This window comes from Plecotus auritus (assembly GCF_963455305.1).
Source record: "Plecotus auritus genome assembly, chromosome: 1".
Lineage (NCBI taxonomy): Eukaryota > Metazoa > Chordata > Mammalia > Chiroptera > Vespertilionidae > Plecotus > Plecotus auritus.
This window is the reverse complement of record NC_137770.1, coordinates 204,592,523-204,606,632: the sequence shown is the minus strand read 5'-3', so window position 1 is coordinate 204,606,632 and position 14,110 is coordinate 204,592,523. Positions and strand designations below refer to the sequence as shown.

The 14,110-nt window shown below is 36.7% G+C and overlaps 1 protein-coding gene across 3 annotated transcripts in view; it reads right to left on the bottom strand.

The window, feature by feature from the left end:
* CENPC (centromere protein C) overlaps window positions 1-14,110 on the bottom strand; it is a 79,207-nt gene that overhangs the window by 3,021 nt on the left and 62,076 nt on the right. For 2 of the 3 annotated variants that reach the window (XM_080676034.1, XM_080676035.1), the window contains exons 14-18: window positions 13,090-13,194; window positions 12,170-12,298; window positions 5,879-5,974; window positions 3,813-3,967; window positions 308-398 (exon numbers count right to left, since the gene is read on the bottom strand). In XM_080676034.1, the coding sequence (XP_080532160.1) occupies window positions 308-398; window positions 3,813-3,967; window positions 5,879-5,974; window positions 12,170-12,298; window positions 13,090-13,194 (576 nt within the window). The remainder of the gene's footprint in view (window positions 1-307; window positions 399-3,812; window positions 3,968-5,878; window positions 5,975-12,169; window positions 12,299-13,089; window positions 13,195-14,110) is intronic. The other variant, XM_080676036.1, reaches the window with a different exon arrangement.

The following is a 14,110-nucleotide window of genomic DNA, read 5'->3' as shown; positions in this document are numbered from 1 at the left end:
ATATGTTTAAAATAAACTACTAAAAATTGTTTGACTACATAATGTCTTAGAGATAACACAAGGGAAATAATTTTCCCTCCAACTTGGATACAACAACAGTTTTTCATATTCAGCAATAAAGAAACCAACTCATTCAATTTTCATGTATCGAAACACTAATGTACAAAATTCAAAGAAAATATTTATCAAACTTCTTTGGCATCAGTCACATCACACTTCATTTTGACCATACTTCATTTTTATGTGCTCATGAGCAACTTCATAAATATTGAACCATGTGAAAGAAAATGTCTTTAATTACTCTTACCTGAAGGAACATAGAATGAATCCCCAGTTGTTATTATATAAGATGTTTCATGTAAGGTACATAAAAGGTCACCAAAGTTAACATAAAAAACCTGTAAAATTCAAAATTAAAATCTCATTTCAAATTGAACCATCACAACAACTATACTCCAAAGAAACGTAAGAAATGTGGTAGGTAGAATAACTGCCTTTGAAAGATGTCCATGTGCTATAATCTCCATAATTTGTCATGGTATATAGCAAAAGGGACCTCAAGATGGGAGGATTATCCTGGATTATCTAGATGGGCCCTATCAAATAGCATAAGCTCTTACCACCCAATTTTTATCCGCCACATGTGGGTGTGGGACCAGCAGTTTGTTGTCTCCACCCCTCCTACCAGTCTCAATGTGGCTTCTTTAATTCTCTGGTTTTGAATGGTGGCTATTCCATAGTTTAGTTGTAATTTTGATGTGGTCAAGGTTTCATATCTTTCTCCAATGAGAATATCTTCAAGTTAGATCCTGGGACCTTATGATTCAATCATCAAGGTCTTTGAAAGTTTGCTACCAGGTCTGATAAAAATATTCCAAGTTCAGCCAAAGGCCTGGAATCAGACATTTCTCTAAGAAACTGGCTCCTCTAAGTGAGTTGCTATTGCTTTTTTGTTTTTGTTTTTATATTTGGGAACATTTATTGCCTAGCTTTCAAATATTGCTACACTTTGCTCATTTGGTTATTTTCTCTCTTCTCCTGCTTTATTTCTGTTCTTCACACATCACTTAACTTGTATATTTTTCTACTTCTTAATCTCTTTTTGTCTTCCGGAAAAGCTACCATAGTTAATTTGTTAGTTCTTGTGTGAATTAATTTTAAGAAATATATGACTGCTTCCCTCTCTATCAAACAGATTCTCTAGCACTAAGTTTGAAGGAAGAGTTAATGACCTTTGCTATTTCTCCGTCTTATCCCTCTTTTGTTTCTCAAAAACCTATATTTAGACCTTGGATGGCTAGCTCAGGTGATTGGAGCGTTGTCCTGTACACCAAAAGGTTGTGGGCTCGATTCCCAGTCAGGACACATATTTTGGCTGTGGGTTCAATCCCTGGTTGGGGCATATGTAGAAGACAACTGATTGATGTTCCTCTCTTCCTCCCTCTCTCTCTCTCTCTCTCTCTCTCTCTCTCTCTCTCTCTCTCTCTCTCCCCCAAAAATTAATAAACATGTCCTTGGGTGAAGATAAAAAACAAACAAAAACCCTATATTTAAAAGTGTGCTTCATGTTTTTAAAAATGTAAAATTATTCCTTTTATTAAAAAAAAAGATCTAATTTTTTTAAAAATATATTTTATTGATTTTTTACAGAGAGGAAGGGAGAGGGATAGAGAGTTAGAAACATCGATCAGCTGCCTCCTGCACGCCCCCTACTGGGGATGTGCCTGCAACCAAGGTACATGCCCTTGACCGGAATCGAACCTGGGACCTTTCAGTCCACAGGCTGACGCTCTATCCACTGAGCCAAACCGGTTTCGGCAAGATCTAATTTTTATTATGAAAAGTTAAAGGCAATATTTAGAAGAAAAATCAACTATAATCAACTAATAAACATATTATCTTTCTACAGTTTCTTCTAGTTTCTGTCATTACATTTCTAAACTATAGCCAGAAATAAAATAAAGAGAATATTTTACCTTGCACAGTTTGCTTAAATGTTTATCTCCAAGGTCTGCTTGTATGGCTATTCTTCAAAAAAATATATACTTAAACTCATATAAAAATGCTCTGTACAGTACCTGGAACATGTAAGTGCCAAATAACTACTTATTATCATACTGTGCACCAGTGGGGTCCCTCGGCCTCACCTGCGGGGATCGGGCTGAAACCGGCTCTCTGACATCCCCCGAGAGGTCCTGGGTTGCGAGAGGGTGCAAGCCAGGCCGAGGGACCCCTCTGGTGCACGATCAGGGCCCAGGGAGGGAACACGGGAGGGCTCCAGGGCGTGTCCGGCTGGTCTTGCCCAAGTCCTGATCCAGCAACAAACTAACTTACTGGTCGGAGTGTCTGCCCCCTGGTGATCAGTGCGCGTCATAGCAACTGGTCGAATGGTCGAACGAATGGTCGGACACTTAGCATATTAGGCTTTTATTATATAGGGTAATGGTTTATCTCATTACTAAGTCAAAATGTAAATATAATAACTTTCTTCCTGCAGAACAATTCAATGGTTTCTAATTACTGCAATTGCTGTCAATGTTAACAGTGAATAATTACATATGCCCAGCTTCCCTAACTTTTCATTTATTTTCCTAGGAAAAATTTCTGACCTGTGTGAGTCACAGGTCAATGGGTACAAATGTTTTTCCAATAATTTCTACTAATTCAATAATTATAAAGTATCCTGTATTTTTAAAATTCTATAATTTTCAAATTCAAAATGCAAAAGTATCATATATACTAGCTCCCAATTTTCAGTCTGCTGTTAACTACTTACATGATTTGGAATAAGTTTTTTAACCTCTATTGCCCATGAATATTGGCCATGTTAGATACTTTCAAGTACTTACTTTTCAAATTTCGTTTTGTATAATAAAGGCATGACAGTTAAATAGGTAACTGCTATTAGTTCAATGATGAAGCTTCATCCTCATTAATTGTTCCTTAATGATTATACAGGGATCATCTATTACTTCAGTTAGTTAAATGTGTTCTTTTTACTGCTTTAGTTAAAACACTTGGAGATCTATCACATTTTAAGATTGGCTTAAAAATGTTTTTAAATATGTTACGTCTGGATTCTAGTTACACTGATGTAGTAATAAATTACACTTTGACTCTCATGTGTACCTTTTCCTTTCCTTGCCTCAATTTGCCTTTCATTGTTAATATAAACTCAATGGTCCAGATGCTCTTTTTTCCTTTTTCAGTTTGCTTTAATTTTTTTTCAGCAAAAAGTTTTGAATGCACTACCCCCAGTAACTCATGATTTCATAGATTCCTGAAATGTTACTTCTGAAAATTGTGCCTTAGATGTAACATCTTTTAATGCTGGTATAATATTAAACATTCTTAAAACTTAAAGGGATTTTAAAATTCTATAATTTTCAAACTCAAAATGCAGAAATATCATATATACTAGCTCCCAATTTTCAGTCTGCTACTAACTACTTACATGATTTGAAAGAAGTTTTTTAACCTCTATTGCTAAACTGCATGATTGAAGAAGTGAGATTTAGACTAAATCTTAATAACCACCTCCAAGACTAAAATTCTAATGATTTCTGTGCAAATCCATATTCTAAGATTCACTCAAATAAAGACCATTCCTTAAACTTCTGAATTTCAAGGGTACACTGCTATACACTGAAAAAGAACTTTTAAATAACCATTGGTTAATTAACTCTAAACAGATATAACAAAACAAAAAAAATTACCTGGGCACTATAAGGAAATAGCATTTTTAATGCCTCATCATGTCCAATAAAATAGAAATGTACCAAAAGCAAAAATATATGGAGAAATATACTCACCAATGTATCCAGGCCAACATGCTGCTTTCCCTTTTCTTGATATGGCCCTAATATCAATTTTCCAGTAGAAAAAAGGGGTGTATCCAATGTTTTATACACTTTCAACTCATCCTGCTCAACTGAAAATGTGTATGTATCTCGTGGCCTTAAAAGCTCTAAGGGAAAAATGTTAATATAAGTATAAAGCAACAGCAATGACATTGCTCAACAATATAACATACATACACATAATTACAATATTCATTTCTAGATATAAACCTGCCTTAGGGCCCTCACAGGTTTGGCTCAGTGGGTAGAGCATCTACCTGCAGACTAAAGGGTACCAGATTCGATTCCAGCCAAGGGCACATACCCAGGTTGGGGGCTGGATCCCACCCCCAACCCCAGATGGGGGTGTGCAGGAGGCAGCCATTCAATGATTCTCTCTCATCATTGATGTTTCTAGCTCTCTCCCTCCCTCTCTGAAATCAATAAAAAAGTATATAAAAAATAAAATAAAATAAACCTGCCTTAGAAAGACAAAAGAAATGAAATCAAGATCATCAACTTGGGTGCTAGAATGCCAGATGTCAAATTCTGTCTTACAAGCTGTATAACCTTAGCCAAGTTACTTATCCTTTCTCCGTGCTTACATTGCCTTTTCTATAAAATAATAATAGCTCATCTATGTTAAATATCAAATGAGTTAATTTGTGTAAAGTATTTAAAACACTGGCACAAAGTAAACATTAAAGTCTTAGCTGTTAATAATAATAACGGCAGTGTTATTGTTTTTTTCCATTATAGCTCAAATGAAAAACAAAAGTAGCTAAGAGACAAGACAAAGAAAGACTTCCATACATTTTAAAAGTTTAACATAGCCCACAATACAAATGTATCATTACCATGCCAATAGAGTCCTTTGCAATTGCTTAACTGATTATTAAATAAGATTTTTATTTATCAGGTAAAGGCTCTAAGTAACTGGAGTTCTAACTGTTGCTCACAAATTACTATCTCCCTTTTGAATTTCTTTTTACTTATAAAATTTTGCAGTTCTATAATTAATACATTTTTCTATCATCAGCTTCTGACGGTTTCCTTGGATATTTGGGAATGTTTTCTATATCTCATATTAGAAATAGAAAATACACAGACTCAAGAAACATACAAAAAGTGATGAACTCCTAACAATACTCACAACTTTTCTAACCTGGTGCAGTACAGCAATGTTTTAAGTGTGATCATCTTATAGCTTCTCTAGTTGGACCTATTTGTTCTATGACTTAGGATAAATTGTCCTTGGTACTCATTGAAACAGTCATAACAGTTGTTTAAACATTTAAATATTTCCTATATATATAAACACTGCCTGGTTGGCAAATACCTTAGTGTCTCCTACTTACTCCCACCACACTACACGCATTCCTTGGGACTTGCCATGGTCATCCAAGACACTAACTGTTTAATGCCTATTCAATACAGCAGCAGGTTTCTACGACCTTGTGTCAACCCTAAGGTTAAGTGGCATCTGTTTGGCTGATTGATGCACTTGCTAGTCATCCTCTCAAAGGTTTCATGTCCCAGGTATCACTACTGGAATCGCACTGTAAACAGTCCTGTCAAATGAAGCTTACCTTTTTCATATGGTTAAAATAGACTTTTTGATTAATTCTTTCTAAAGTGTATTGCATACTTCTAAATCCTGCCCACAATTCCTTTCTGGTCTCATAATAAGAGTGTATCCTAGAGTCTGCCAGCTAACTTGCTACAGTTCCCCCAAAACAGCCCTTGTCCCCATGTCAAAGAATGCCTGGTTTTCCTATTGGGGAAGGCAACAGTCCTGATGGTAGCACTTGAATCCCAGAGGATAAATGCATGGTGCTATATGCCCCCTGAAAGTTGTTTGCTGTCAATGCTCCCCAGAATATTCCTCATATGGGCTGCTTATTGGAATTAGACCCTCTACTGGACTTTGGCTCAGAAAGAGCTAGGAAGAGAAAGAGAAAGTGGGCAGGTCATCAAGCCAGCAGTTTGTACTTCTTAGCTATTAAATTAAGCATGTTCAATATCATTCCTGATCTTACCCATGAGAATAATCTTTCTTGTTTCCGGATCCCTTACGCTCGTTGGCTGCAAAGGATCTCCCAGAGGTATATTCAGATCTATGACTAATTCTTTCTCTGCAAAAGAAATACAATTGAAATATAAGCTACTTACTTAAAATTCTTTTCAATTTAAAAAAAAAATCTAGTATGAAATACAGCTTTGGACAAGTTGTAAAGAAGAATTGCCAGAGGCATAACAATCTCTTCCTACTTATAAATGAACATTCTGATTCACAGTAACTCCAAAACAATAATGATTTAATATAGAAGCAAACATCCTAAATTTCTTATTTTCTGTAGGCCTGTTGAAACGTGACAACTCTTGAACTTTTGCATCAAGAAGTTAAATGGTTTTGCATAGTCTCTAAGAGAGCCGGAAGTATGCAATACACTTTAGAAAGAAGTCATCAAAAAGTCTATTTTAACCATATGAAAAAGGTAAGCCTCATTTGACAGGGCTATTTACTAACGTGGAAATGTTTTATACTATGCTATTAATGATTTTTATTTTTAAGAATAAAATTAAGTTTGGACTACCCATCAAGATGGCAGAGTAGATAAGTGCTGTGCTCTCCACCTCTCATACCCACAGCAAAATTACAACTAAATTATGGAACCACCACCTGGGAGGACCACCTGAAGACAAGCTGAACAGAAATTCCTATAACTAAGGATATAAAAAGAAGCCACATGGAGACTGGTAGGAGTGAAGACATGCAACGGGATTCCCGTTCCTGTATCTACATGTGGTGTTAAGAATGAGGAGGTTTATTTTAGCTGTGGAGATGCTCCTGAGAGCGAGGGGACCCAGACCCACACTAGGCCTGCCACTCTAGAGCAGCGGTCGCCAACTGGTGGTCTCTGGACCACTGGTGCTCCGTGAGGTCCGAAAGGTTGGCGACCGCTGCTCTAGAGCACCAGTGCTGGGAAAAATGAGTCCGCACAATATCTGTGAACGTCAGTGGGGATTCTGTCTGGATGAGACAGAGAGCTACTGGAGACCCATGCAAACCCAAGCATAGACTCACTCATTCACAAACATTTACCCTAAGGTTGAATCAGGATAGCACCTCAAAAAGTACTTGGGACATTAGAGGAGAAAATGAATTGTCTGGCTTCAGGGCAAGGGTTGGAGGGGCAACTCTCTCTAGACAAAAGTGCCATTGTTCCTTTGTTGAGCCCTCCCCACGCAAAGCCTACAGGAGCAGGTGGATGCCAAGTCTGAGTCTCCTGGCTAACAACCCTCGCCCCCCGCCGGTGATTCCCTGAGAACCTACCCCACCTAACTCCTGCACCAGGCCTAAACCTCTTTCAGGGGTTGTTCCACGCAAGTAACTTGCCTCAGTCAGTGCTGGGGACTTCCCTAAAATCTTTCAAAGATCCACAACCACAGGTAAGTAGTGGCTGGCTTTGGCATGCCCTGCAACAGTGACAGCTGGTCCAAAGCCCAGCACGAGTGACTGCTGGCCTCAGTTTGCAGCATATCCTCTCCCCAGTGCCTCCAAGCTCAGCACAAGCAACTACCAATCACAGATCACACTGTAGCTCTTACCAGATGGCCCAGGCAGGACACAGCTAACTGCTGACCTGGGCCTGCACCAGAGTACCTCCCAAGAGGCTCCAGAACTAACAAACACAGTGTCTGGCTTCAGACAGTACCAGAGCACCACACAATTAGTTCTATAAACAACACACCCAAAGGGTGAATTCAGTAGGCACCACAGTCCTGCTACAGTGAATCCCACTTTGTGGGGCCAGACCCCACATAACACTTCGTCAGGTATAGTTAAGGCCATTCCACACAGCCAGTCAGCCAGAGTCAATCCCACCAACTGATGAGCCAAGAGCAATGTAGGCTCAACTATAACATAAAGGCACATACAATATACACAAGGGACACACCTAGAGCAACCAGTTAAGGTGACCAGAGAGATTGTGCCACTAGGCCCCACAGAATTCCTACTACATAATGCCACCCAGCCAAGACTAGGAGACTTAAAGGATTTACCTAATATGTAGAGAGAAAAACAACGGGAGCCAGCCAGAATGAAGAGACAAAGAAACATGCCCTAAATGAAATAACAGGACAAAACTTAGGAAAAAAAACTAAATGAAATGGAGGCAAGCAATTTAGCAGTTAGAGTTCAATATACTGATTATAAGGATACTCAATAAACTGAGGGGGGAAAATAGATGTAATTAGTGAGAATTTACACAGAGATAAAAAACATAAAAAAGAATCAGTCAGAAATGAAGAATACACTAACTGAAATGAAGAATACATTTTAGTTAAATGGAATCAACAACAGATTAGAATTCAGTGGTTTTCAACCTTTCTAATGCCGCGACCCTTTAATACATACAGTTCCTCATGTTGTGGTGACCCCCAACCATAAAATTATTTTCGTTGCTACTTCATAACTGTAATTTTGCTACTGTTATGAATCGTAATGTAAATATCTGTGTTTTCCGATGCTCTTAGGCGACCCTGCTAGCGGTTCTCAACCTGTGGGTCTTGACCCACAGGTTGAGAACCGCTGCTGTAGAAGTATTAAAAGATGGTGGAATTCTCACCACCATCAATCCAATATTACAAGAAATATTAAAGGGACTTCTAATCAAAAGTATTTTGAAAAATCCTATATAATAGAGGTAATATGCAAATAGACCCTCACGCCCTCACACAAGATGGCCGCCCCCATGTGGTCAAAGATGGCCTGCAGGGAAGGGCAGTTCGGGGGGACCAGGCCTGCAGGGGAGGGTAGTTGTGGGTGACCAGGCCAGCAGGGGTGGGCAGTTAGGGGCGACCAGGCTGGCAGGGGAGGGCAGTTAGGGGTGACCGGGCCGGCAGGGGAAGGCAGTTGGGGGCGACCAGGACGGCATGGGAGGGAAGCTAAGGGGTGACCAGGCTGGCAGGAAAGCAGTTAGGCGTTGATCAGGCTGGCAGGGGAGTGGTTAGGGGATGATCAGGCTGGCAGGCAGGTGAGCGGTTGGGAGCCAGCAGTCCTAAACCGGCAGTCAGACATCCCCTGAGGGGTCCCAGATTGGAGAGGGTGCAGGCTGGGCTAAGGGACACCCCCGCCCACAGTGCACGAATTTCGTGCACTAGGCCTCTAGTAATAAATAAAAATATAAAAAAGAAAAATTCTCACTTAATAGAAACATAATAAAAGCAATGAATCAACCAACTATAAAGCTAGTGCAAAGGTTAAAAGGCAAAAGTTGGAAGATCATGTATAATTACAATAGTAAATTGAGGAATACACACACACACAAAAAAAAAAAGAAGTAAAAATTATGACAAAAACATAAACATAGAAGGGGCAATTAAAAATAGTGGTGATTTTAGAATATGTTCAAATTTAAGCAACCATCAATTTAAAGACTGCTATAAACATAGCTTAGTATATACATGAAGCACATGGTAACCACAAGCCAAATATTCACAAGAAACATAAGAAATTTAAAAAAAAAAGAATCCAAACAAACAAAACTCTAGAAAGTCATCAACATACAAGAGATGAGAGTAAGAGAATAAGAAAGGAACAGAAACTACAAAAATAATCAGAAAACAATAAAATGGCAATAACTACATACCTATCAATAATTAAATGAAAATGAATTAGATGCTCTAATCAAAAGATATAGGGTGGTTAAATGGGTAAGAAAATAAGGCCCATACATATGCTGCCTATAAGAGATTAAAATGCAAGACACAAAATCATAAAACTCCTAGAAAAAGGGGACATATGTAATACTTTCAATAATAAAAATTTCAAAAATAAAATAAAAATCCTAGAAGAAAACATAGGCAGTAAAATCTTATACTTCACCCTAAGTAACAACTTTATGGATACGTCCCCTCAATAGGCAAAACCAAACAAAAAATAACCCAATGGGATTACATCAAACCAAAGTTTTTGCACAACCAAGGAAACCATTTAACCAAACAAAAAGACAACTTATTGAATAGAAGAAGAAATCAGCCCGTGATACTTCCAATAATGGCTTAACACCCAAAGTTTATAAAGAACTCATACAACTTAGCAAAAACCAAGAAATCCAATTTGAAAATGGCCAGAGAATCTGAATAGACATTTCTCCAAAGAAAACATACAGATGACCAACAGACATGAAAAATGCTCAATATCACTAATCATCAAGAAATGCAAATTAAAATCACAATGAAGCATATCCTTTCCAAGTAAATTTTCTTTCTCTTAAAGACTTACAACCATGGGAACAATGGGTCCCCTTTTTCTGACTTTTCAGTGAGCTTACAGCAGCCTCATCTTGGCTAACTTTTTCCCATAATGTTTCTAGAGAGCCAAAGCAGCCTTGCCTAATCGCCTGTTGCTCCTTTTATTCTAGGTTTTTCCTTGTTTCACTGTCCCCACCTTTAATACATGTACTCTAAAAATCAAACTGATTAATTAACTATATTAAAGCACAATGAGATACCACCTCACTCCTGTCAGAATGGCTATCATCAATAACAATAAACAGGAAGTACTGGCAAGAATGTGGAGAAAAGAGAACTTTAGTGCATTGTTGAAATGCAAATTGGTGCAGTCACTATGATACACAGTATGAAAGTTCCTCAAAAAAACACACAAAAAACTACCTTATGACCCAGAAATTTCACTTCTGAGTATTTACCCAAAGAAATCTAAAACACTAATTCGAAAAGCTCTATGTACCTCTATGGTATTGCAGTATTATTTACACAAGCCAAATATGGAAGTAACCTAAGTGTCCATAGATAGACCAATGGATAAATTGTGATACATATACAGGTAGTCCTCGGGTTACGTCGGACTCAACGTACATCATTTTGTGGTTACATCGCCATCTCCCATTTATTTATATAAAAAAAAAAAGTTCCATCATTTTGATGTATGTACATATGTGCTTTATGATTTTTATTATTTATTTACCACAAGTAAAGGTCAGGAATTGTTATCATTCTTTTAAATTTTTTTTACTGTTTCACTTCATTACTGCTGTGTATGTGCTCCATGTGAGTGACGTAGGTGCTTATGTAGGTGGTTTCCGACTTACGGCGAAAATCACATTACATTGATCTCCAACGTAACCCAAGGACCTACTGTATACAATAAAATATCAGTTGGCCATAAAAAAGAAAGAAATCTCACCACTTGTGACAACCATGAATGGACCTAGAGGGTATTACGCTAAGTGAAATAAGTTAGATAAAGACAAATACCCTATGATTTCATTTATTTGTAGAATCTCACTCATTTGTGGAATATAATGAACAACATAAACTTATCAACAAAAACAGATCCAGAGATAGAGAAGCATCGATCAGACCGTCAAACCACAGAAGGAAGGTAGGGGAGGGTGAGGGTAAGAGAGAGAAATCAACCAAAGGACTTGTATGCATGCATAAAAGCCTAATCAATGGACACAGACACCAGGGGGGTGAGGGCGTGAGTGGGGGGAGGAGCAATGGGGGGGAGTAAGGACACATATGTAATACATTAATCAATAAAGAAAAAAATTAAAAACAAAAACAAATGAACAACAGAAATAGATACAGAGCACAAACTGATTGTTGCCAGAATTTTTGGGGGGTGGGGGTGGTGTCAGTGGGGTGCTGGGTAAAAAAGATGAAGGAATTAAGAAGTACAAATTGATAGTTATAAAAGAGTCATGGGATATAAAGTACAACATAGGGAATATAGTCAATAAGATTATAATAATTATATATGGTCCCAGGAGAGTACTAGGCTTATCAGGGGATCACTTCTTAAGTTACAAACATATCTAACCACTATATGCTGTTGACCTGAAATCAATATAATATTGAATGTCAACTGTAATTAAAAAATACATTAAGGAATCTAAAAATTAAAAAAATTAAATCAGTTTACTTTCAAAATTTGGGGGTGGGGGAATAGAGGACATTAAAAAGTGAATTACCCGCCCTGGCCAGTGTGGTTCAGTTGTTTGGGTGTCTTCCTGTGCATAGAAAGGTTGCAAGCTCGATTCCCAATCACAGTACATGGCCTGACTTGCAGGCTCAATCACCAGAAGGGGGCATGCAGGAGGCAGCCGGTTGATGTTTCACTCTCACACTGAAGTTTCTCTCTCTCCCTTCCTTCCTCTATAAAAATCAATAAAAAGTGATTTACCCTAACACCTGAAGTTTTCATAGGTAATTTCAAAATTAGAAAAAAGCTACTTTTCAAAAGCACTGTTATTTATAAAATAATCTAAATGTTATTTTCAGAACTAAGTTCATACTTCTTTCATCGTTATCAAGACAGATCCTTTTCCTATTAACTCTCTGCTTGGCTTTTTTCGTTTCTCCTTTTGCCTTTCTTTTAGACGATACTGTTTCTGGAGACAATATTCCACCAATTACAAATCCTCCTGAAATTTAATAACAAAAAAAAGATAAAAGTATTATACCTGGGAAAGTGAAAACTTTGAAGCAGAACTCTAAATTATTACAGCAATTTCTTTACAAAATACAAAAGAATACATTATTATTACTATATTCTATAACTAGTACTTCAAATAATATAAATACCAACCCATTTCACTAATGTCTCTACTATCCTAAATCTAGAAGCACTGATTAAATGATTACATGGAAAAAAATGATTAAATGACCTCTGTTGCTTAAAAACAACAGTCATCAGTAAAGGTATATAACGAACAAACAAAAGGCAGCAATGAAATAATTATAGCAATCCACATCTGAGTTTAGTCCTTTGACTTTAGATTTATCCATCAAAGAGAAGAAATAACTTCAGCATAACAATGACTATACTTTCTTGCCCACCCTCTACCATTGCTGTAGAAATATATGATGACGAAATGGAATGAGATTAATAATTAAGGAATACTTAATCTGTGCCAGTTATAATTTTCTCATGTTCTGATTTATGCTTAATTTTATGCAGTTAGAAACCTTGTTACATGGTATTGAAATAATAACACTCTATAAAGCCGCACACTCAAATTACTACCAAAAAGAAAAAGAAATCAGCATCTCTATAGTAATTAGAGAAATCTGGATCTCAATCTATTCTTATTACATTTTGGGGATATGATGAATAAATATGTAGAACAATGCTTAGCACATAATGTATACAAGTAAACTGTAGCAATCTTATGATTATTTTTTTTATTCTCAGACATTAAAGTGTAAATTTTACCTGATTCCCTTTCTTGATAATCTACTCGCTCCCCCCGCCAGTATTCCAAAGGTTTCAATCGTATTCTCTTGGTCCTGCGCAGGTTTGGTGTGTTGGAGGGCAATACTGTATAAAGATATTAGACAAAAATGAAGACATATAAATGTTTAGTTGAATGATACTTGGCAGTGGAAAGAACCTTCTAGAACACTAACAATGCTTCCAGACAAAACATTAAAAAAAAAAAAAAAGGTTAAAACATAGTTAGTTGTGCTAATAATTAAAGAAATGCCAATGAAGAACTAGGCTACTAGATTGGCAAAAATTTAAAAAATTGATAATACCCAGGGTTAATGATGTTTAAAGGTACATAGGAATTCTCATATTTTAGGTAGAAATGTAAAATGATTGAAGACAATTTGACAATACCTATAATTATAATACTCTTTGACTCAAATTTCATTTCGAATAAATGAGTTCGTTCACAAAAATACTCACAAAAATGGGCAAAGCTATAAGTAAAAGAACAGTTATGGTAGTACTATTTATAATAGAAACAGAAAACAAAAATTTTAATTGAAAGCCATCTAAATGCTCCATAACAGGAAATGTGTAAATTGGGGTAGTCATATGTGCATATGTTTGTGTGTATAATACACATACACACTCGCTTTATTTGAACAATGCAAAGTTTTATATACTAAGCTGGTATATAATCAAATTCCTATGTTCTTATTTATTTTTTGTTTGCTAGAGCTGTCTAAATCTCCCAGTCTACCTGTATTGTTTAAATGAAAATCTCCTTGATTTTTCTTATTTTTTTCTTACATATTTTAGTTACTAGTTGTTTAATTTTTCTATCTTTGTTATAAATTGTTCATGTCATTGTATGTTCTACACCCTTTGTTCAACACTTTTATTTTAACCTTAAATTCCACTTTGCCTAGTATTAAAATTGCACTATTTTATTTTTGTTTACATTAGCCTATCTAATTCTTTAACAAACTTTTATTTTAAAACTTGTTTTTAAGTGTTCCTTAAA